General features: G+C 38.4%; 2 protein-coding genes across 2 annotated transcripts in view; one reads left to right on the top strand and one right to left on the bottom strand.

Moving 5' to 3' along the window:
* The first annotated feature begins 126 nt into the window (after positions 1–126).
* Positions 127–21,632, top strand: wdr82 (WD repeat domain 82). Its single transcript, XM_078414197.1, has 9 exons — positions 127–344; positions 3,117–3,214; positions 8,876–8,942; positions 10,712–10,811; positions 11,909–12,025; positions 13,337–13,492; positions 15,521–15,590; positions 16,813–16,955; positions 17,944–21,632. The coding sequence occupies exons 1-9, from the start codon at positions 184–186 to the stop codon at positions 17,971–17,973; spliced, it is 942 nt and encodes a 313-aa protein (XP_078270323.1). The 5' UTR covers positions 127–183; the 3' UTR covers positions 17,974–21,632.
* LOC144601781 (protein phosphatase 1M-like) overlaps positions 21,464–23,609 on the bottom strand; it is a 33,616-nt gene continuing 31,470 nt past the window's right edge. The window contains exon 10 of the mRNA XM_078414196.1: positions 21,464–23,587. Within this exon, the coding sequence (XP_078270322.1) occupies positions 23,440–23,587 (148 nt within the window). The 3' untranslated portion in view covers positions 21,464–23,439. The remainder of the gene's footprint in view (positions 23,588–23,609) is intronic.

Here is a 23,609-nt window from a genome sequence, read left to right as displayed (position 1 = left end):
CGGCGGTTGGAGCGGCCGGGCGGCCATTTTACCCGCTGCCTCTGGCGCGCCCGGCATCGGGGTAGGGGTAGGGCGAGGGGGAGAGGACACTTTCCCTCCGCGCTGCCCACCTTCCATCGTCCCAACGCTGCTTCCTTCATCGCCGCCGCCGTTGCTGCCGCTGCTGGTGCCCGAGAAAGGGAGATGAAGCTGACGGACAACGTGCTGCGCAGCTTCCGAGTGGCCAAGGTGTTCCGGGAGAACAACGACAAGATCAACTGCTTCGACTTCTCCCCCAACGGCGAGACCCTCATCTCCAGCAGTGACGACGACTCCATCGTCCTCTATGACTGCCAGGAGGGCAAGTGAGTAAAGCCATCGGCTCCCTTTCGGCCCGGGTGCGTGGCCGCGCCGACCACGAGGCCCACGGCCCGCTGCTCTCGGCCTCGATTTTCACAAACGCCGGGCCCATGTCCCCGGGGCTCCGGCTCCTGCCTGGACCTGGCCGGCACAGCACGAGAAGCTGCAGCATCAGCTGTCATTTAATATTTATGGAGCCTGTAGTGCTCGTGTTAACCCCATCGGTCACCTCACGGCCCGCTTAATCGGAATGAAAGCAAAACGGCCTCCATCCCGGGGACCGGCCTATGAGAATGTAGGGTGATCGAGCAGTAGTAATAGTGAGTAGTAATACAGTAACAGGATAAGAGCAGTAATGTAGTGGTAGGGTAATAAAGCATTTATACACTGGCGGGGTAATATAACAGCAGAATGAATATAGCGGTAATGTAATGTTATGGTAATATAATGGTAATATAGTAGGATGTTATAGCAGTCATGTTGAAGTGTTTGGAACAGGTAGGTGTAGTGGGAATAATAATATATTACAAAGTAAGGGACATGTTAATGCCAGCAATGTCTCATCTTTCATCTTTTAGTTCTCTGAAAGTTGCCCTGAGATCTCTTTTCTGTGGAAATTTGTACCCAGCTTCAATTAGTAGTGACAAATGGGAATTGTGTATGGCAAGGCATTAAATATGATAATATTCTGTGGCAGTAAGGCACACACATTATGTATACTTTCTGCAAGGAAGAGGACCTGCGAGTATGTAGTACTTTCAACCCTGTAAAGCCATTCCCAAGGCACCTGACTAAGTAACTAGGTGAAATATCCATTCTGAACTAAAGGAGCAGCTACTTAAGTGTCGAGTAAGAGCTTGGTTGTTGAATTGGGGTTTAGAGATGTGGGTGGGGGTAGGTTACATTTAGAGAACCGTTTCAGAGCTTTTGGCTGTGTATAGAGACGGCGATTTGGTGGGTGGGGGTGGTAGTGTGGACGTTTGTGAGGAAGAGTGGAAGAAATGCAGACTGAAGAAGGGTCTCGACCCGAAACGTCACCCATTCCTTCTCTCCCGAGATGCTGTCTGACCCGCTGAGTTACTCCAGCATTTTGCGTCTACCTTGTGATATAGGTGCAGGTATTAAATGTCCCAGTTCATAGAATACACATGCCTTTTTAGCAGATGGGAACATTGGAAAGTGAATGTTATCAGAATATGAATGTGATCTACTATGCCAAATTACTTGTTCCATACAAAGGGTGTTTCAAGACTTTTCTTGGTGTAATTAGTTTACAAGAGGGTGTGAATGTTACAGGTACAGTGGGCTCTACATGTTTTTTCTACAATGATAAAACTGATTTTTATTTGTTGCTTTTATCATTGCACCCAAGATGGTCTATTGAAGGACTATGGCAGTAAATTAGCAAGTACATAATGCTGTGCATAGATCTCTAGTACTTTTACTTGTGCTAACGGACAAAATGATATGCATTTGCCTACTACATTTGCTGTAATCATTATGCCAGCTTACAAGGTTGATTTTTGTTAGCATATCCAGAAAATAAAAAGCATCCTCACTGAATATTAACCCAGAAGGCTATCCCTTTGCAAATATTGTCAGAAGGTAGATTTGAGCCTTACATCATGTCAATACAAGGAGTAAGCCAAAGACTCTACCTATTTTAGAATAATATACAAAATCTTTTCCACTAATTTCACATTTAAATAAACGCATAGGAGTTATAGGAGGACTAAAGACAACTGTAAGAAAATAAATTGAAGTAAACTAATTTCAGTGACTGGTTTGGATGAATGGTTGAAGTTATAGAGTCAGAGACGTATCCGGGTCAGGCAGCATCTGTGGGTGGAATGGGCAAGCAACCTTTGGAGTTGAGGCGCTTCTTAAAACTCCAAGGTAAAGTTGTGCAGCACAGAATGGTCCCTTTAGTCCACTATGTCCATGCCGACCATTTTTCCCATCTTTGCTAGATGCATTGTCGGGTGAGGTGCTGGATGAAGGTACAATAGTGTTTAAGAAGCATTGAGATAGGGATTTGGGTATGCAGGCAATGGTGCAATATGGATCAAGTGCAGACAGAGAAGTTTTTAATTTGACTTGGCATCATAGTCGGCACAGATATTGGGCTGAAGGGCCTGCTCCTGTTCAGTACTGTTCTATCAAAATACAGTTCACTTCAATTTTGCCAAGTTCATTCATATTTCAACTTCTACCGTATCCTCATGTTCCAGTTTCTCATTTCCTACTGAAAAGTATATAAGAATTGTTATTTTTTAAAAGAACCTGTTAAACTAATGCAAATGCTGCAACATAATTAACTATTCATCTGAATGAGTCCATCGCTGTACTGGATTGCAGAGATCTCATCGAATTAATATCTGACCCGTGCAAGTCAGCACTGCGATTGCTAGATTATTATTCCCTGCTTCCTTTGGGGTCAGTTGCAAGTGCCGACCAGACTAATCTTTGTTCTTTGCATAGAATTCTTTGCAAGAATTCTTGTTCTTGGCATCTGATTTGTTGTAAGCAAATTGTCTATTGTCTAAGAGCAGCAGTTGCCGTCAAATCTTAAGATGATTGTTTCAAAATTATTTATTGTAATCAATGCCATGGAGGACCCACTAGGGTTTTTTGTTGCTTATTCTGCAGTCACACTAATTATTTTTATCACACTTTTTCCACCTAATTCCTGGACACAAATATTCCAAACTAAAATCAAATTGTAATTTTTTAAGCCACCGTGCATTCAGTTGATGTATATCTTTCTTATCTGTTAGGCCAAAGAGGACATTGTACAGTAAGAAGTATGGAGTTGATCTGATTAGGTATACGCATGCAGCAAACACTGTGGTTTACAGCTCAAACAAAATTGATGGTAAGTAATGTTTAAAATTCTGGCTTTCAGGTACGTGCTGCTTTGACATTCTTGAGGCCTGGTTGTTCTTTGCTTTATAAACTTGTCATAGTATAAAGCCCTTCTGTCACATAAATCCAAACATTAGATCTGATTAATAATTTGTACAGTAATGACACATTCAATTAATCATTTACATAGCTTTATACCTGTGATTTTCTATAGAACCCCAACTCTGTTAACTAATTGCTTGGTTTTTCTTTTTGATTTTCTTTACGTAGTAAGTTTCATGCTATAATTACACTTGGTGTAATGAAGTTTCTGCCTCGTTGATGAAAAAAAACAGCATTTTGAAATCTTTTGATCTGTTGGATGTTAGGACTATTTAAGTGAATTGTATCTCCAATGTAAAATATCATTGATGTTGAGTATAACAGTTATGGAGGAAAGGGTGATTTGATGAATATTGGCTTGTACATTTGTTTATTGTGCCACAATTTTGCAAGTTTTGTCCAATATTTATAAGAATCCTCAATAAATACTGAACCTACACAGCAAATGTGTCTTTGGCTTGTTGATTAGTATCTGCTTAGTGGTGTTATAATAGTAAGAGTCATAGGCAGCATGGACACAGCCTTTAAGCTCAACTCATCTATGCCGACCAGCTTGTCTCGTTTCCCTGTGTTTTCCCCCTTATCCCTCTCAAGCTTTCCTATCCGTGTCTGTGTCCCAGTGTCTTTCAACTCCTACTGGCAGTTTGTTTTACATGCCTGCCGTCCTCTTGTAGAAAATGTTGCCTCTCGTAGCCTCTTAAATCTTTCCCCTCTCACTTTAAGCCAGTGCCATCTAGTTTTAGGCACCCCTCTGTGGCCAAAAGACTAACCATTCACCCTTTCTATGTCACTCATGATTTGGTATGTCTCTATAACGTAACCCTTGGTCTCATACACTAGGGAAAAATCCCTAGCTTATCCAGCCTCTTCATATAACTGAAGCCCTCCAGTCTTGGTACCATTCTTGTGAATCTTGTCTGCACCTCGTCCACCTTAATGACATTCTTCCTGTACCTATCGAAGGTATTTATTCACAAAATGCTGGAGTAAAATCAGCAGGCCAGGCAGCATCTCAGGAGAGAAGGAATGGGTGACGTTTCGGGTCGAGACCCTATTCTTCCTGTACCTAGGCAACTTGAACTACATGAATATTCCAAGTGTGGTCTCAGTCATGTTTTGTACAATTGTAACAATTAGTATGAGAGATGCTTCTTATTTACATTTGTTAGAAGACTATTTGCATTACTTTTGGTAATTTTTGAACATAACAATTATTCTATGATTAAGATATTCCAATTCATGGTTTTGTTTCGCTTTTAATATTCAACATAAACCAACTCGAGACCTTTCTGTGACAATAGTCCACTGTGGGTGTACTTTGGTTATAAGAACAATGGATTTATTCTGTAATTTACATCTAGGACATTGAAATGAAAACTTGGTTGTTAGCCTTGTGACTGACTGCAACACAATATATTTTCCTCTTGCTGTGTCTGGCTCGCTGCAGGACTTCCCTGTCTCTTCTGACTGCACCATACTTTTATGTGCTTTTTTTCAATAAGCATGCTAGCCAACAGTCCCTTGAGCTACATTTTGTATTCATTACTAGCCCCCTCTCTTTCAACAGATTAACTTTTTTCTTATCCTTGTTTGTTTTTTTTGCAGACTCAGGCATGTGAATGTTCTACTTTTCCGCGGATTTCCACATTTTTAAAATCCATTTTTCGTGCTTTTTGCATGATTTCCGCGTTTTTCACTTTGCCAAAATCACATTTACCAACGGACAAATCGGATCGGGAAAAAAATTAAAATAAATGATGTATAGACTTGTAATAAACACTAGGGTTCCGCTAGAGGTCACTAGGGGTTCCGTGAGCATTCCCCCGCACACTGGAAGTCTCCCCGAAAATGTGGCCCCTAGGCTTGGCAAGGCAGCCAATCTCGACCTCCTCGGGACTTCCATGGCCGATTGGTGGGTTGAATTTGCAACCTGTGTCCGGTGCTCTGGAACTCCAGCACATTAGGAGCCAGCAATTCTATCCCCATAGCCAACTTCCTTGGCTGGCTGGATAAACCAGTAAAGCTCTGGAAAATCAGTGGAGGAACTATAATATTAGATTTAAATGCAAGATTATATAACTAACTTAATTAAGATGGGGTTAAAATATAAAACATAGCAGAAAAGGCAATTGCCACCCTTTTAGGCTGATTATCAATTAATGTGCATATTTACTTCAATGTTATTAGTATGCAGTGACATTCACATTATTTCGTAATGTTCGGTTTTATTAAAAAAAGCACTAAAAGAGGCTTGAAACGGGTAATTTTGTGTATAATTTCCCCCCAAAACCCCCCCTTTTTTTTAACCCCAGCTGTACACTTCGCGCAAGCGCTCGGCTCTTTTCCTCTTTTTTTTTTTACCTCCCTCACATGCCTGCAGACTGAACCAAAATGGGATTTTCACATTTGCTGTCTAGCATGCTGTCAGAATTGTCTTTTGTTTCAGTCACAGCTCTTGGACAATAGACAATAGGTCCAGGAGTAGGCCATTCGGCCCTTCGAGCCAGCACCACCATTCAATGTGATCATGGCTGATCATTCTCAATCAGTACCCCGTTCCTGCCTTCTCCCCATACCTCCTGACTCCGCTATCCCTTAGAGCTCTATCTAGCTCTCTCTTGAATGCACTCAGAGAATTGGCCTCCACTGCCTTCTGAGGCAGAGAATTCCACAGATTTAAAACTCTGACTGAAAAAGTTTTTCCTCATCGCTGTTCTAAATGGCCTACCCCTTATTCTTAAACCGTGGCCCCTGGTTCTGGACTCCCCCAACATTGGGAACATGTTTCCTGCCTCTAACGTGTCCAACCCCTTAATAATCTTATATGTTTCGATAAGATCCCCTCTCATCCTTCTAAATTACAGTGTATACAAGCCTAGTTGCTCCAGTCTTTCAACATATGACAGTCCTGTCATTCCGGGAATTAACCTAGTAAACCTACGCTGCACGCCCTCAATAGCAAGAATATCCTTCCTCAAATTAGGAGACCAAACATTTTCGGGGAGACTTCCAGTGTGCGGGGGAATGCTCACGGAACCCCTAGTGACCTCTAGCGGAACCCTAGTGTTTATTACAAGTCTATACATCATTTATTTTAATTTTTTTCCCGATCCGATTTGTCCGTTGGTAAATGTGATTTTGGCAAAGTGAAAAACGCGGAAATCATGCAAAAAGCACGAAAAATGGATTTTAAAAATGTGGAAATCCGCGGAAAAGTAGAACATTCACATGCCTGAGTCTGCAAAAAAAACAAACAAGGATAAGAAAAAAGTTAATCTGTTGAAAGAGAGGGGGCTAGTAATGAATACAAAATGTAGCTCAAGGGACTGTTGGCTAGCATGCTTATTGAAAAAAAGCACATAAAAGTATGGTCAGTACTCCAGGTACAGTCTCACTAGGGCCCTGTACAACTGCAGAAGGACCTCTTTGCTCCTACACTCAACTCCTCTTGTTTTGAAGGCCAACATTGGCTTTCTTCACTGCCTGCTGTACCTGCATGCTTCCTTTCAGTGACTATATCTCAATTCATCCCTTTGTGCTCTTTATCTGTTAATTGGGTATTATCTGTTTCTCTAATTGCTGGTACTTTACTGGATCTTATGTACTTCATCTGTCCTCAATTATGTGTGCTTCCAATATAACACCAGTATCAATTACGAGCCTCACGATCAATCCAAATGAGTCAAACATGCTGCTTATGCAGTCATTCATTGTTGTTAATATTTTTACTGAACATTTTTAATACATACTGTGTTTCCTTTGACAAATTTTATAATACTGTTCCATTATAACAAGGATATCAAAACTCGAAGACTTATTAGCAACACTTGAATAGCTTATACATTAAAACCTTGTTTTGTTTGTGCCAGGTCTAATACATGGCTCTGATCATTATAGACCTGTATTTGAGATATTCCGTATCAGAAGCTTCATCTGTACGACAAACAAGACACCTGTCCAGTGGTTTTGGGGTTGCTCAAGTTGTACAGAGATGTGATTGTTGGAAGCAGTTGATGTATTTGCTTAATTTTGATATTGAAATTTAATTGTGATTGAATCTGTCTTGACACTGTTCACTGCTGTATTAAATTACATAATTTTGTTAGTCTGGATGACCAATGATCTGATAATCCATCAGCCAATGTTGATCTTTCCTGAACAATGAGGATTTTCAAAAGTTAATTAAGTATATGGAACTGTGAATTGGGTATGTTCAATGCCTTGAACATTATGTTTATCCAGAACACTTCTCCAGAAAATGCCAGACAACGTGGATCAATTGATTGCTGAATCAAAATCAATTACTGTTCTCCGCCTTTGAAAAGTTATAGTGGCCAGCTGAAACAACTCTGATCAAATGACACAATTCACTTTTGAAAACCAACTTGTCATAGGTGTTCTGCTATTGCTGAACTTTATATTGGTATCCTGTTTCCTGTGTGATCAGCCAATGCACTGATGTCTGTGCTATTATCTGCGCCTGTGCAGAGGTAGTTGTTTGTACAGTTTGAGGGTTTGTGACACCACCCGGTTGATGGAGTTAACTGTACAAGCCACTGCCTTGCCTGGGCCAGAGACCTACATCACCTGAAGAGAATGAGAGCTCTTGTTTGGATGTGCCAGGTATCCTCAGAAGATTAAAGGTCTTGATCCAAGTATATCAAGTTACTGTTTATTTGAAGTTATGAATAAACCTGTTAAGATTAATATTTTAATGTATGTTGGATCATGCAGAGTTTTGCAACCTGCAACTCATAATAGAACTTGCTTCTTGCCGAAAAAAACTTCACATTTTCATTCAAGGTGGGATGCAAAAATAAGTTGGCTTGCAAATCTTGATCAAGTGTAATTTGGATTCGGTATCTTCATTTGGGAAATCAACAGATGAATTTCATAAATCTTGTCATTACTCCACAACGAGACATAAAGAGGGCCAATCAGTTTATAAATGATGGCCCTGTTCTGTAATTCATATGTCCCCTTTGGAAAATCTCCGTTGTAGCTGGAAGTGGGAGACTTTCTGTTCATCTTGAGCATTAAAATAATGCATCCTTTGGAAGTGCTCCAGCATATCAGGGATGGGTGTTCAAGGAACAGTGTGCTACCTAATTGTTTACTGGACCTCAGACGTAAATTGTTTTTGATATTTTTCACAATTTTGCCATGATAGCAGCTCAGGCCTAAAAGAAGGTGCAGCAACAATTTAGCTTCAGGTAGTTTCAGAACTTAAGAAAAGGGTGCTGCCAGACTTAGTCATTTCCCTAAAGTCAAATTATGTCATGCAAATAATCTTCAACTAGCCGCCACTTAAATGTCCTCTTCAGGACCAAATTATGTTTGGAATTGAAGGAGCCAGGTGACCTTCAAATCATACCTGTGTCTGATAAATGCTGCATTTAGTACAAAAAACATAAGGCTGGAATTAACACGCAGTGCATCACTTGTAGTGTCACATAAGCAAAGAACAGCAAGTAATTTTTCCTTTCTAATTTTAAAACAAAGGTGATAATGTTAGCCTTAATGTACCGCAGATATTTACTTTTAAATTGCCTATCTTGTTTCTTTTTAGATACCATTCGTTACTTGTCTCTTCATGACAACAAGTACATTAGATACTTCCATGGTCACAGTAAGAGGTAAGCAAAAAATTCAAATGGACCACCAATTTGGGTGATATTGAGCTAGTGTCGACATCTAGTGGCCCAGCAGGTCATCTTGGAGAGAGCAAGTTTATCACCTGCTGCATCTTGACGCAACTGTGGTGATACACATGAACGTGTTTTGATCACATCCATCACTTTGCTTGCAGTCTTCCTCCTTGGTTTTTTTTCCGCCTTACCAAACCTGATCACATCCATTCCATTATTTGCCCTCATCAGCTTGTCAATGTCAGCTTGAGCATCAAGACCTCAAGGAAACAGGTAGGCTGTTTGGTTCAAGGTTTATTGGTTAGTGGAGCTTGCTGTCCATGGGATTTTGAGCAATCGGTTAAAGTTACTTTTCAAGTTAATTGACCAACTTTTAACTTTTAGAAAGTCCAGCTTTTACATTTGTCATGTCACCAATATAAAAATTCTTCTTTTGGACAATACTACAATATTAATCTGATCAAAAATGTATTAGGCTATTTTAGTGTGCAAAATAAGAAATTGAAATAGACACAAAACGCTGGAGTAACTCAGTGCGTCAGGTAGCATCTCTGGAGAATTGAATTTCTCAGTAGAAGCTCTTGACTGTCTCTCCCAAACCATGGTGCAGCAAAAGTGTTAAAGTAGGTCATTATTGCAATCTATCTTGATTTTATGATATTTACTTTATTTTTGAATGTATAGCGTGCTTTGTGTATGCTTTTTAGTTACTTTGAATGCATTAAAACAATGTCACTGGTCTGTAAAGGTTTTGCCATTTCTTTGTTAACATAGCATGTTTAACAATATTTGGTGAAAGAGCTACCATTATGGGGCTAAAAGTTACATTCACAGAATATCCTTGGAACTTCCATTCGGTGTTTACTAATCACAAATATGAGGTAGCTATGTCTGAGGCGTTCCCTAGTAAGCATTAATCGTCACTTTCCTTTTTATGCCTTTTTTCCTTTTTGATAAAACTCCTTGTACCATGGTTATATGTATAATTGTATATCACAGTTGTGCATTAAACCCCAGTTGACGTGAAAGCTTTGAAAGTGCAGTCGAAGTTAGATTGATGAGTATGGTTGAGTAGTTTATCCAATGCAGATTGCCATTGGTACATTTGGGAGGGACTGAAGAATTCAGAGACTCGTTCACCAACTAGTGCACATCTCACTTTCAAAATAGAAAAAATAAGTCCCAATAAACTCATTATTTCTTGATGGCCTTTGTTGCTTCAGAAAATATTATGATGTTAAAAATACTAGATGACACGTGGACCCGTTGGGTTCCCGTTGTGACAGCGGGGGAAAAAAGACACACAATTTTAATATTATTGGGTGGTCAAACTTTAACTTGAAGAAAATTTGAGCATTTACCTCAGGAGTCATTGTTCAACGAAGCACGCATTTAATGACAACATTAAACACGGAAGTATTAGATCAAAATGGCGATGTTTAGTTTATGGTCCGAAATACAGCCAAAACAGTACTCGATAGCGCAACAATTTGAACGAAACTTGATACTGCACAGTGCAGGCGAATGGTGAGTACGGTGCCCCTAAAATTGTTGCGCTATTGTGTGTGTGTGTGTATATATATATATAGATATATATAGATATATATAGATATATATAGATATATATAAAACCTAATCTGAAAATGACTAATATTGGTAACTAATTGGGTACCAAAGTAAACTCCATTCAATTGAACTTTGTTGATGTGCAGAAAATAGCTATGTTGTACAATTGTATTCTTTCTTGCATGTTTTAGGGTTGTGGCGCTATGTATGTCTCCTGTGGATGACACCTTTATGTCTAGTTCTTTGGATAAAACTATCAGATTATGGGACCTCAGATCACCCAATTGCCAGGTATGTTTTACTTGCTGTCATCTATATAACGTGATTTCCATTTATCAGCCTTGGAAAATGGGAATTAGTTGTCAATTTTGTTAGCTGGTGGACTGTTGTGTCTTTATATTTATACATTATTAATCCTATCTTGCATCAGAATTTGAGCACATAACTAAAGTGTACATTTTAGTATAATGTTGTGTGCAGGTGAGTTAAGTGGCCTTTATATATGTCTGTGGTGGATGTAACTGAATAGGCATCCTGGCAGAATATGCAGAATAACTTGGAATTCCTATTGACTTGACTGAACTTGTTAAACAATTGCCACTTGTTCTTCACTGTTGGCAAAACATAAGAAATATTACATTTGAAGTATTCTTAACTGCAGAGGTTCAGTTTTAAGGTCTGAGCCTTGCGAATATTTACTTAGCTTTCATGATGGGGATCTATTTTGGAAATGTTTCTCACGATCAAACAAATGCAGAACAATTCTGATTTATCCTTGAATGTTAAGCACTTATTTTGTATTAAGAAAAATATTCAGTTACTCTATTTTAGAGGCAAGTATCTGTTCACTATTGTCAACACTTCAATAAGTAATTTGTTAGCTGCAAACTCTTGGACTGCCTTGTGATTGTGAAAGATACAAATTGTTTTATATATTTTCCCTCTATAATCAGAGGTCAAAGAAATAAATACTTGGCTTATTAGTATGTTGACTGGAAAAGTACAATTGAAGTAAGCTGTGTTGAATATTGTGTTTGAGTATATTCCTGAAATGTTATCTATCACAGGGTAAGCGTGTTTAGCTTTTCCAGGGAGAAGAGATGTTTTCCAAACATACTGAAATTGGAAGGAAGATTTGTCCGAATCATCTTTCCATTTACCTTCCAATGGCTAGTTTGGATCAGGAGACCTGGCAGATCAGTTTTTCTTTTTGCACAAATGTACAGTACAGGGAAACAATGGAAAGAGGAAGTTGACATCGTAATTTAAACATAAATTCACCTTTTAAAGTGGTGTGGGTGCAGAAAAAACAGTAGTCTCTCACAATTTTCTGTCCTTAATTTGCTTGCCCGCTGATACCTTTTTTTCTTCTTTTATCATTTGTCCAGGGCTTAATGCATCTTCAAGGGAGGCCAACGTGTTCTTTTGATCCTGAGGGACTTATTTTTGCAGCTGGTGTGAATTCTGAGATAATTAAACTTTATGATTTGCGGTCATTTGACAAGGTAAACGTTTTCAGCCATATCGGCTAACTTTGTCTTGAACTTCAACAGTTGCCTTCAACTTCAACAGTTAACATCTAGCAAAATTAAGTTCAAATTCTAATTCTTTTATCTCACCAATTTCTGTGAGTGTTAGAGAATGCAGAGTATGTTTGAAACTGAAGGTGTCCTCAATCCAATTGTGAGCTTTTGCTTATGTTGTGTGTGGAAACCAATCATATATGCATGACTTGGCTGTGATTTCTGAATTGAGCAATAACTGATGAACAGTATTTGGTTACATTATTGCCACCTTTCCATGTTTCACTGTCTATGCAGTGGATGGTCGAAGAATGCTTTGAAGCATCATTGCTTTAGTGAGTTGTATGTGCAGATCCAATTTATATTTGGGTTCATTTGTTTCTCAATTCAATTAATTGTATTTTTTTGGGCGGGATGGGATGTGCTTACAGATAAAATGATAATTTTGAGAAATGGAGCTTTGAAATAAAAGAAAAAATATGGGGAGAATAATGACTTACTTATCAGGAAGCATTAAATAGAGAAAAGCAGCTAGTGTTTTACAATGCCAACTTCATCAAAACTACAATGAGTAAAAATAAAACAAGTTTTAAATTGTAGACCAGTACTTTTCTCTATCACAAGATGTAAAACTTTATGGCTGTCTCTCCCACCAGTGGTGTAGAAAGGAACTTCAGATGCTGGTTTAAACGGAGGTCTGAGACTCTGGATGTCTTTTTGGGACCTTCAGAACTCTTGCACTGCTGCTCTTTCCACAAATATTGCCTTACTTGCAAGTTTTCAGAATCTTCTGCTTTCTATTATAATAATTCCTTTGTTTCTGAATTTTTGTTGGAACACCATTGACTCTTTGGCGTATGTATCTTTGTTTGTGTTCATATAACCAATAGTGTGCCACTCTGCATTTTAATACCGTAAGCTCTGCCAAGTCTTTTTGATTTATGTACCTTGGGTTTATGAAATGTTTCCTAGGAATGTAACCCTTTTGTAAAACAAATGCTAGCATAAATGGTGATATTGCCTGTATGGTACACTTCCTGAGAAGAAATATTTGTGCACTTGGCTGACTGCCTGCATTTGTGGGACGTGTTCTAATAAAATATATTATTTCATGGGTGGTCGATTAGGCTTGTAACTGAATCAGTAATACATACCTTTTGACAGTATAACTTGGGTAACGCCTTACTCAAGCTGACAAGGAGAGAGGAGTGCTGAATTCAAGTCGAATCAAACAATTTTATTCAATGACATTAAAACTAGAAAATGATCGGATTTTCCAACTTGTTTTGGTAGGGTCCTTTTGCCACATTTAAGATGCAGTATGAACGAACTTGTGAGTGGACAGGATTGAAATTCAGCAATGATGGAAAGCTTATGCTGGTCTCTACCAACGGTGGCATGGTTCGACTCATTGATGCTTTCAAAGGAGCGGTCTTGCAAACATTTGGGGTAGGTGGCTTCTTGTTATGATGGTGACCAATAAGCTGCTGGAAGAGGAGAAAACTGCGCAGGCTGTCAGGCATGCTGTCATTAAGATTATATTTTTAAAGAAAAGCAATGCAATTGAATGGCTTTCATTTCTCCATGGTATTTGAAATGATGCTTTTGTTCCTGATTTGCTGTCTGACCTCAGGCTTTGAGATTCCTAATTTCTCTTTATTTTTATACCAGTGTGTCAGGAACATACAGTGCCCTCCTTAAATGTTTGGGACAAAGACCCATCATTTATTTATTTGCTTCTTAACTCCACAATTTGAGATTTATAATAGAAAAAATCACATGTGGTTAAAGTGCACTTTGTCAGATTTTAATAATTTAATAATTTTTATACATTTTGGTTTCACCATGTTTCTTAATAAATTTCCATGAAGCTTCATCCAAAGTGAACTGTTCCTATAGTCTTTTATATTTGTGCCATCATCCTATTGGGTCTACTTTGCACTCATTATTGTGGGGCAGCCAAATTTCTGTGACAATCAACTTGTATCTTACTCTGATCTGATTTTGTGCAAATTTGTCAGGATACCCTCTTTTTATTTTTGTTAAATGTCTTTCGGGGATTCATGCACTTAAAATCCTACCAATTGTTCATATGTACCATCAGTATTTTCCTTCCACTTGCTATTCCCAGAATATTGCACCCCATTTCTTCATTTTAAACACAATCTGCCTGCTTTCTGCCCAATCCACTGCTTCTGACCTCCAAGTAAGTTGCTTACATTTTCTTTCATCAAATTCAAGTTGTTCACTTTGTGCTAACATGCAAATTGTCTATTCTAAGAACAGCACTGACCTATTGGTTCTTATTTCAACTCATCTCAGGTAACGCCCCTTTAATTTGGTTTGCTTTTTTGTAAACCATTCCCTTATTTATACTGCTGATATTTCATCAGAAACCACCTGGTGACCACCAGAAACCAAATCAATCTTTTAAAAAAACCACTATGCAATTCATCTACTGGATTTCTTGTGTACACAGATATTTAAAAAGTACTAGACCAAGTGGACTCGTTGGGCCCAAACCTCTCCTGCATTGGTGCAGCACCCTCCCCCCCCTCCCCTCTTCTCTCCCCTACCTACCTCCCTCCCTCCCCCTACCTACCTACCTCTCCCCTCCCCCTACCTATCTCCCTCTCCCCTCCCCCTACCTACCTCCCTCCCTCTCCCCTACCTCCCTCCCTCTCTCCCCAACTCCACTCCATCCCCCTAAACCCTCATCATCCTCCCTCCCTCCCTCCCTAGGAGATAGATTTAAACTTTGAAATGTGAATAACTTTAAAAATATAACACCGATTTCAATGAAACTTCTTCCATTATCACCAAAGGGACGACGGTGAGTAAGGTGGGCCTAAAATTGTCGCGCTATCGTGTACCGTTTTGGCTGTAGTTCAGGAACAAACAAACGAGAGTTTTAGTATATAGATATCAAACATCATGTAACAATTTGTGGCTGAGCCAGTATTTTAGAAAAGTGTATCATAATTGTTTTGCGGCTCTGCTTCTATTAATAAAGCTTTGGATCACAAAGTTTTTAACCATTTTCTTAGATTGATTGCCATTTATGTACCTCTTGAACTGTATTCTCCTACCCCTTTTGTGATTCTGCACTTTGCTTTATTATTGCCTGCTCTCATTCTTATCAAAATATTTCGCATCACGTCTCTTAATATATTTTAATTGATGCCTGTTCCTGCAGACTTCAATTCCCTTGAAGTCTGTTACAGTTCACTGCCTTGCATTTTGTGTCAATGCTTGAGATAATATGGATGGGTGAAAAGAGCATATAGACTCGTTTTCTGCTTTGCTACCTCTGGCTACAAATATGAAAGAATTTTTCTATTTTGATTGCATAATGTGTTAATACAATATTCACTTCTGAGGACAATTGTACTTTTTGAGTGTAAGAGATCTGTAATTTCTCAATCAATGAAAACTGAAAAACTGATTTATGCGGAAATGTCTTTTCTAATGTTTTAGGGATTTAACAACAGTAAGGGTATTAGTTTGGAGGCATCGTTCACTCCAGATTCTCAGTTTGTGATGATAGGTAAGTCTGAGAATACTCATTCTAACAGTTTGTATTCGTAACAATCTCACCTACAAACTGAAAATACCTCTACGTTTTTTATTATTTTGTTAGATTGTTGGGAAGTGCATTCCAAAGATGTGCAGGTTGATAGTTTTATTGGCTAAATCGACCTAATTTTAGATGGGTGGCAGGAGAATTGCAGAGATTCGTTGGGCACGTGAGATTGAAATAAGTTTGGGAATTAGCTCGAAGAAATTGCTCTGTGAGCCAGCATAGACTGGATAGGTTTAATGGACTTTTACAGTTGCAAGTAAGAATTTCATTGTTCTGTTTGGGACCTTGACAATAAAACATTCTTGGCTCTCTTGACTCTTATTTTTTTACAAGAATGAATGAGTCACAAGAAGTATTTCAACTGTCGGGGTTGAAGAAAAATTCTATTGCACTTCAACGTTACAATATGTCTTTGTTTGCAACTGTGCTTCAAGTGAAAAGCCATCCCTTCACTACATCTGTCACTGATAGTTTATTGCTCTCATGATAGGTGAGGTAACAGTAAAGCAAATTGTCCACATGGGTTCCATCTACTGACAGCAATGTAATTCATAGTGATGCCATCAGTTGTTTTCATTTGACAGTATACATGCAGAAGTGAAGTTTCCACTCCTATTTTCCATTAAAATGCAATTGAATTACTTTTCAACTGACGGTAGTCGGTGGGTTGAATGAGACCAGTTAAAACGCAATGTTCTCTCTTCATGATATATTACCATGATGCATCGTAATTAATTCCTTCAAGATAAATGAAGTAAATTAGATCTTTTGATTTTTACCTCTTTATGAAGAACCGTCTGGGCCTTCCTATCATTTTAAAGAGACAATTGAAAGGACCATCCAACATTTTACTAAACTCGATAATTGTTTAGAGAGATAGTGTGGAAATAGGGACTTTGCCTACCGAATCCGCACCGACCATCAATCACCCATACTATTCCATCCTATACACTAGGGACAATTTACATAAGTCAATTAACTGGAGCACCCGGAGAAAACCCACAGGGAGAACGTACAAACTGCACCGTCGGTGTCTGGCACAGTGAGGCAGCAGCTCTACTGCTGTGCTGCCCTAATCACATAATTAAATGTTTTTTAATTTGGATCTTTTGTGGAATTTGGTTGTGACCACATTCCCCTCAAATTAATGAAATGGCTGCCCAATTTAACCTCTCTTGATTTGCAGGATCAGAGGATGGTAAAGTTCATGTGTGGAACGCTGAAAGTGGGTTAAAGGTGGCTGTCTTAGATGGAAAACATACAGGTCCCGTTTCTTGCCTTCAGTTTAATCCCAAATTTATGACATTTGCCAGTGCATGCTCTAACATGGTAAGTATGCATACATTTGTGCGATTGAACTCCCATAAATTGAAATGAAAACCAGTCTTTGTGGGGTGGGGAAGGGATACGTTTGCAGTAATCGGGCACCATTGTCTCAAGAATACAGGTTGCCACTTTTACTGCGGGAAGACACTTAAGAGTTGCTTTGGGAATTGACAAGCATTGACTGACATACGGGCAAAATCAAATTAAAAACGTCTGTAAAAATGTAATCCATTTGTAACCTGGGGGGGGGGGGGGGGGGTGAGCGGCAAGTAATGCCAACCACTCAAATGAGACTACAGTAATCCCTCTTTATAATGGACCATGGGGAGGGGAATAGTGTCGGTTATTGCCGTTTGGCCGCTATAACCGAGTACGGTATTTGCTTTAACTACCTAGTAGTCACTCTGTCAAACAAGTTGTTTTGAAATACAAATTATTTTTAACAACTAAAATGTCTTTTTATTACCACAAGCTAAAAATACTAAAGGCTGTTACATTGTTTAATAGTGTTAATTGTCAATTGGAGTGATTGTCAATTTCAATGCAGTGTCATTTTCAATAGCCTCTGCAGTGTAACTAGTATCCTGTGCTCTTAAAGGGACAGTTGGCTATATCCAAAACCTGTTATTAAGAGGTCTCTAATTCAGAGGATTTACTATATTTTGAAAATATTTGTTCAATTTAAATGTGGCTACTCTCAGATGCTTCTATGATTTTTTTTTCTTTGGATTCCTCACTTATACTGTTACTTTCTTTCCATTGTTGTGTTTCAGCATTTTTCCCCAATTGATGCATTTCTTTTCATCATAAAACTTTATTAATAATAGATTGAAGGATTTCTAGGAGTGTTAATATTCACTATAAACTGCAAAATATTAAACTCTCAGTAGTGTTGTTGGAATATTTGGTAAATAATTGAACTATAAAATAGGACTTGGGTTAACCTTGTTGTACTCTTAGTGTCTAATAACTGTTCTAATTATTTTTGCAGGCATTTTGGTTACCCACGATTGACGACTGAAGTAAAAATCTGAATAACTGTTAATAAACTCTTGAATCGGACGGAGCCTGACTGAATCCAGAAAGTTTGGGGTCCAGGTTTTTTTTTAAAGGATTTCTTCGGTGAGAGCAGTTTGAACTTGATCACAGACCGATGATTCAAAATAGTTTGCTTGGATGCCATTGGTAATACTAATGATGGTTACAGATACCTGCAGATACAGATGGGTACAAGAAGTAAAGAAAAATGAAAATGGTGTCTCCAGATCTTTTGCATCCTCGCATGGTCTTCGGAATTTTGAACTTTCATTACTTCATTATTTTTCTTCTGAGCATGTGGAAACTAAATTTACACTCGTTTTTAAAGCTATTCCGTGAAAATATGTGGATATTGTAAGTGGGCCATCACCAGTTGTCTGAGCACAGCTGACCAGGAGGTTTTGGTGTTCAGTGCCATTGCTGTGTTGATTTTTGTGTCCAACAATTCTGTGGTTTCACGGTTTTAAAAGCCAAGAACCCATTGCAGTGTTTTGTTGTCAATGCTCTTCCAAAAATGATCTTGTTTGGATCAAATGGACATGTTTTTGAAAAACTTGAGCAAAAAAACCCCTGGAAAAATGCACAGTAAGATTAGTATTTTGGTTGTAAGTAGCTATCATTTGCCTAAAGGGGAAACTTTCTCCTGAGTTTTCCATCAATGTCACATCTTTTTGGAAAAATTGAGTTGGTTCATTTACTGTGGTAATCAGAACCACTGATTATATTCCTTTTGCAGAGATGTATATCTGTGTTACTATATTGTATATTTGTGTACAGTTTTAAATGATCTTAATTCAGAACAAAGTTTGAAGTAGCTTTGGGGTGTTTTATGTAAATATAGAGTGGGTGCTTTGTTTTTGCAATTTTTAGCAAAAACAAATTACGTTATTCAGCAGTAATCTGTACTTGTAAGATGTGTAGATGCGTTTTGCAATGTGGGTGCTTTAAAAAAAAAAAAATACTTTTGGTGTTTTAATGTGCCAAAGATGTATTTTTGTTCAACCAGAATAATAATAATGCAGAAACTGAGAGTTTGATTCGTGGTATTAAAAAGTTGAACAGTACATCCTAAGGAAAGTGGTTTATATTTCAGTGCAGATTGCCATTTAGGAAATTTACTACTTCTGTCTGGAAAATTACCTTGTCTTTTGCTCTTCTGGGGAAAATTGAAATGGCTTAACATCCATTGTTTATGAAAATCTGCAGTCCGGGCAAATCTCGAATATGACTAGAAATGTATGGGCCTGGGAAAGAACTCCGTTCCATTCAGTATAGTGGCTGACTCAAATGATGTTCCTATCTCCTTTGAAATGGTAATGCAGGAGGGAATGTTCAAGATTAATGGGGAGAAATGTGGGCATTCTGTGGAAATGGGGAAGTTGTCTGATAAAATTTGAAGAATTCAATTTGTCCAATCAATTTTGCAGTTCTTTTCAAGTGAGCCCCACAGCCCTGGTGGAAACTTAGTGTACAAAAAAAACCGGCCAACTGATATTGTGAGGATTTTTGTGAGCAAGTTGTGCTGCAAAATCGTCTGGTGGTCAACATGAGATTGTGCTGACAAACTTTCGATCTTTCATGCTTTTCAACCTTGTAAATACTGAACCATTGTCCAGTCGGAAAATAAACTTTGTGTACAGGATATAGTGAAAGGGAAGTGGCGATTACCATTGTAAAGACATGAATTGATCCCCTCTTTCACTATTCATGAATGAGATGACAACTCGAGCACTAACCTTCCATTTTATTTCCAATGCAGCTTCATCTCCTTTGTCGTATTGATTTTTGTTTATTTTCTAATACATGTTTGTAACCGAGCATATTATCATACTTTGCCATTAAAGTACTGCATTGGTATTTTGTTTTTGAAAATACAGGTTTGTAAACTGGATCTTTATTCAGTGATATGTAATGTATAACTGCTTATGGTTAAAGAGCTATTTCTTGTATTGCCCTCCTGCACCATCCATGTCTCTCCTCCATTCTCCATGCCCAAACAAAAAATATCTTCAGAAAAATGTCTTTATCTTATCCGCAGTGTTGCCCAGTCAGGGAACACTACTGTATTGTCGTCCAGAAAATAACTCTCTCTTTTGTTCCAGCATCTGCAGTTCCTTGCTCTATTCAAATATTCTGATTTTTAAAATAAATAATACAGCAGTAGTGCTGTAATTGATGTTGATATCAATATCAAGGGAGGAGTAGAATACGTAAAGATGCGTGAAAAAATATCTCCTGGTCTAATCCTAGGGTGGAGGGGATATGTCAAATTTAAATGTTGGCCTGATAATACAATGCTCGAGTTTGCAAACTACATCTGCTTTTGATCTAGTGTATCATGAATGGCTTTAATGGGTGTTAATCATATTAATTGAACATAATTCCCTACATTAATTAGGAATTATTTTAGAACACCCTTCCATAACACTGATTGATAGAATAGTGATCAGATCTGTATAAATTTCAATATCCAAAGGCACTGCCTCATTTGGGTCCTGGTACTGGCTGGAAAAAGAGGATGGTGATTTTGGCATGTTATATGCTGCATGTTCTTCCAATACAATAGTCTGTTAATGTGCCATGATCTGAAAGGGGCATTTTGTAAGAGCCAAATCTTTACATTTTGATAGCTTATGTGGGAGTTTCTTTTGTATATTGGTTTAGTTTTCTACATGCTGTTAATATTTTGTAGAGTATGAGCATGCAATGCTTGTGCTGCTAAATATAGATTTGTTTTCAGCATGGATCCTGGTCTTCCCAAGTTGCAGTAAGGAAATGGTAGGAGTCATGTCGTCCTTTGGTGTTCTGGCCAAGTTCTTGTTCTTAACCGAATTAGGTCACTTTCTACTGTCGATCCCAAGACTATGTGCTTTAAAAGAGTTTCCAGAAAAGGAAAATGCCTTTGCTACATAAGTACAGGGAAGCTTTAATGAGCAACTATTGTGACTATTGTTAAATATGATGAAATTGTCTTCATTTGATGTGAGACTGTTGCATTAAAACAGCTGTATAATGTATAGAAGACATTATTCACTTGCAAAAGTTTCACTGTAACTCGTAAAATTAAACTTGACAAACATTTAGTTTCTCAGTGTGAGTGCTATCTGTCTAGATTTTCATATCACTATGAAATTGCTCATTGTACATTTGGAAAATTGCTCTCCTAGGGTCTGTGCATAAACTGTACATACCATAGGGTATTAAAATCAATTGCAACATGCATGTTGTCCACTTGCTTAGTTCTGCAACAGGACTTCTACTTGAATTTTTTATTCAACAATGCATATCATTCCCCAAGTAGATTTCTACTGAGGCTTGGTTTTGCTAGGTGGTGTAAAATGTATTGATCAATATTGCATTTAGAAATCTATTTTAGTAAAATTGGAGAACTCAATCTAAGCACTGTATCTTTCCATGACTAACACAATTTCATTCAAAGGAAATTGATAATTTTTTAATATCTTAATTTTCACTTGTGTTATGCTTCTAAGAGACAGCAACAAAAGGTATGTACTGTTTTAATGCAACCAGTTGGTAAATATGCAGATGTTGTATAATGCTGAAATTGTGCCATATTGAAAAACCTTGGGAGTAGGACTGCCTTGTTTTACCTCCTAAATAAATACCTTGGATTTCTCTAGATTGTCACATTTCTCTCCCCGTGACCCTAGAGTCATAGAGCATGGAAACAAGCCATCCAGCCCAACTTGCCCACAACGACCACCAGGCCCCATCTACACTAGTCCCACCTGCCAGCATTTGGCACATTTCCCTCTAAACCTATCCACCCTGTCTAAATGTTTCTTAAACATTGTGATAGTATCTGCCTCAACTGCCTTCTCCAGCAGCTCGTTCCATACACCCACCACCCTTCCCAGATTCCCCAACTCTGGGCAAAATGTATGTTTTTACTCAATATATTCCTCTAATAATTTTATACACCCATAAGATCACACCTCATCCTCCTGCACTCCAAGGAATGAAGTCCTAGCCTGCTCAGCCTCTCCCTATAGCTCAGGCCCTTGAATCCTGGCAATGTCCTCAAATCTCTGCACACTTTCCAGCTTGGTGACATCACTTGAATCAGTTGTCTAAGCTACAGGTGCTGGTAATCTGGAATGTCTACAGCATAATTGTCCCCTTGTTCCCCTCAAGACTAAATCAGTATCTACCATGAAAAGCCAAGGTTCTGCCAGACTTGGTGAATAAAAGGCTGTTTGCATTGGGTGCAAAAATCACTCTTATTGAGTTAAATTTGAACACATAACACCTCCCCTTCAATTGATGGGCCAAATGGCCTAATTCTGCTCGTATGTCATATGGCCTTCCAGCAGAGGCTTTAAGTTGTTAAAATAAGCTGCACTGGTGCCAAAAGCACAGCCTTGCACACCAATGGTAGAAACGCATCTTAAGGTGCAGTTGGTTAATTATTTAAGCCTTAACCAACATTCTAAAGACAGATTATTTAGAAATTTAAAATGTCAGAGCACCTACCACCTCCCAAAAAAAAAAAAATTTGTACAATAAATTACAACATTAAACATCATCTCTGGAAAAGATCAAACATAACATGTATATTATGGAGTTATAAGTGGGGTTGGTATGCAGGAAGCAATTTCAGCTCTGGTGTGACAAGGGTAGATAAATTAAAATCTCTCCACTGTATTTACATCTAGACTCAAAGCAGCCTCCTGCATATACTGACTATTCCAGAATGAATCTGGAATTTACCTGCAGTTAGACAGTAATGAGTAGTGTCAGCTTGGTATGACTATATCATAATTCAAACTCACATTCACTCTGTTCAGACTTTAACAAAGGCTTAAACTAACAATGGTAAAAAATGTCACGTTATCAAATTGCTTTCTCTTAATACTGAGATTTAACAAGTAAAAAATAATGCCAATTGATCATTTGAATTTTCAATTAAAAACCCCTTATTTGACACTATGATATTGGAGTTAGGAAGACAATGGACTGGATTTTCATGCCAAATCTACACTTAAAATGGTTATCCAGAGGTCATGAGATGTATTAGGCATTTCTAAATTAGTAACCACAATCTTTTTTGGACAGCAAAAACAGTGGAGAGACACAGCATGGAAATGGGCCCTTCGCCCCACCGGGTCTGCGGACCAGTGATCCCTGCATATTAACACTATCCTGCACCCACTAGGAACAATTTTTACATTTACCAAGCCAATTAACCTACAAACCTGTACGTCTTTGGAGTGTGGGAGGAAACCAAAGATAGAGAAAACCCACAGGGAGAACGTACAAACTCGGTACCGATTGCACCCAGGTCTCTGTGCTGCATTCACTGTAAAGCAACAACTCTACTGCTGTGCCACCCGAATTAAGTGCACAAACTAGGCAGCCTTGCTGGGGCTAGGAGGAAGGATTTCTTATCACGCTGATTTCCAGTGATTTTTTTTTTTTTTTGCAAAGGTCATGCTGTGCCTCCTTGGTTATGCAGTGGTATCACAAATACTGATATGTCATCATGTGAGGCAAAGCTGCCATCTTCTAGTGTCCAGTCATTGTTATTTGGAAAGCCTCTTGCCTTAAGTACGAGATATTGGGCCAGCATTGTGTATCTACGGGAAGAAAAAAAAATCT

Source organism: Rhinoraja longicauda, chromosome 17, assembly GCF_053455715.1.
Source record: "Rhinoraja longicauda isolate Sanriku21f chromosome 17, sRhiLon1.1, whole genome shotgun sequence".
Taxonomy (NCBI): Eukaryota; Metazoa; Chordata; class Chondrichthyes; order Rajiformes; family Arhynchobatidae; genus Rhinoraja; species Rhinoraja longicauda.
This window is presented reverse-complemented; position numbering and strand designations above follow the sequence as displayed.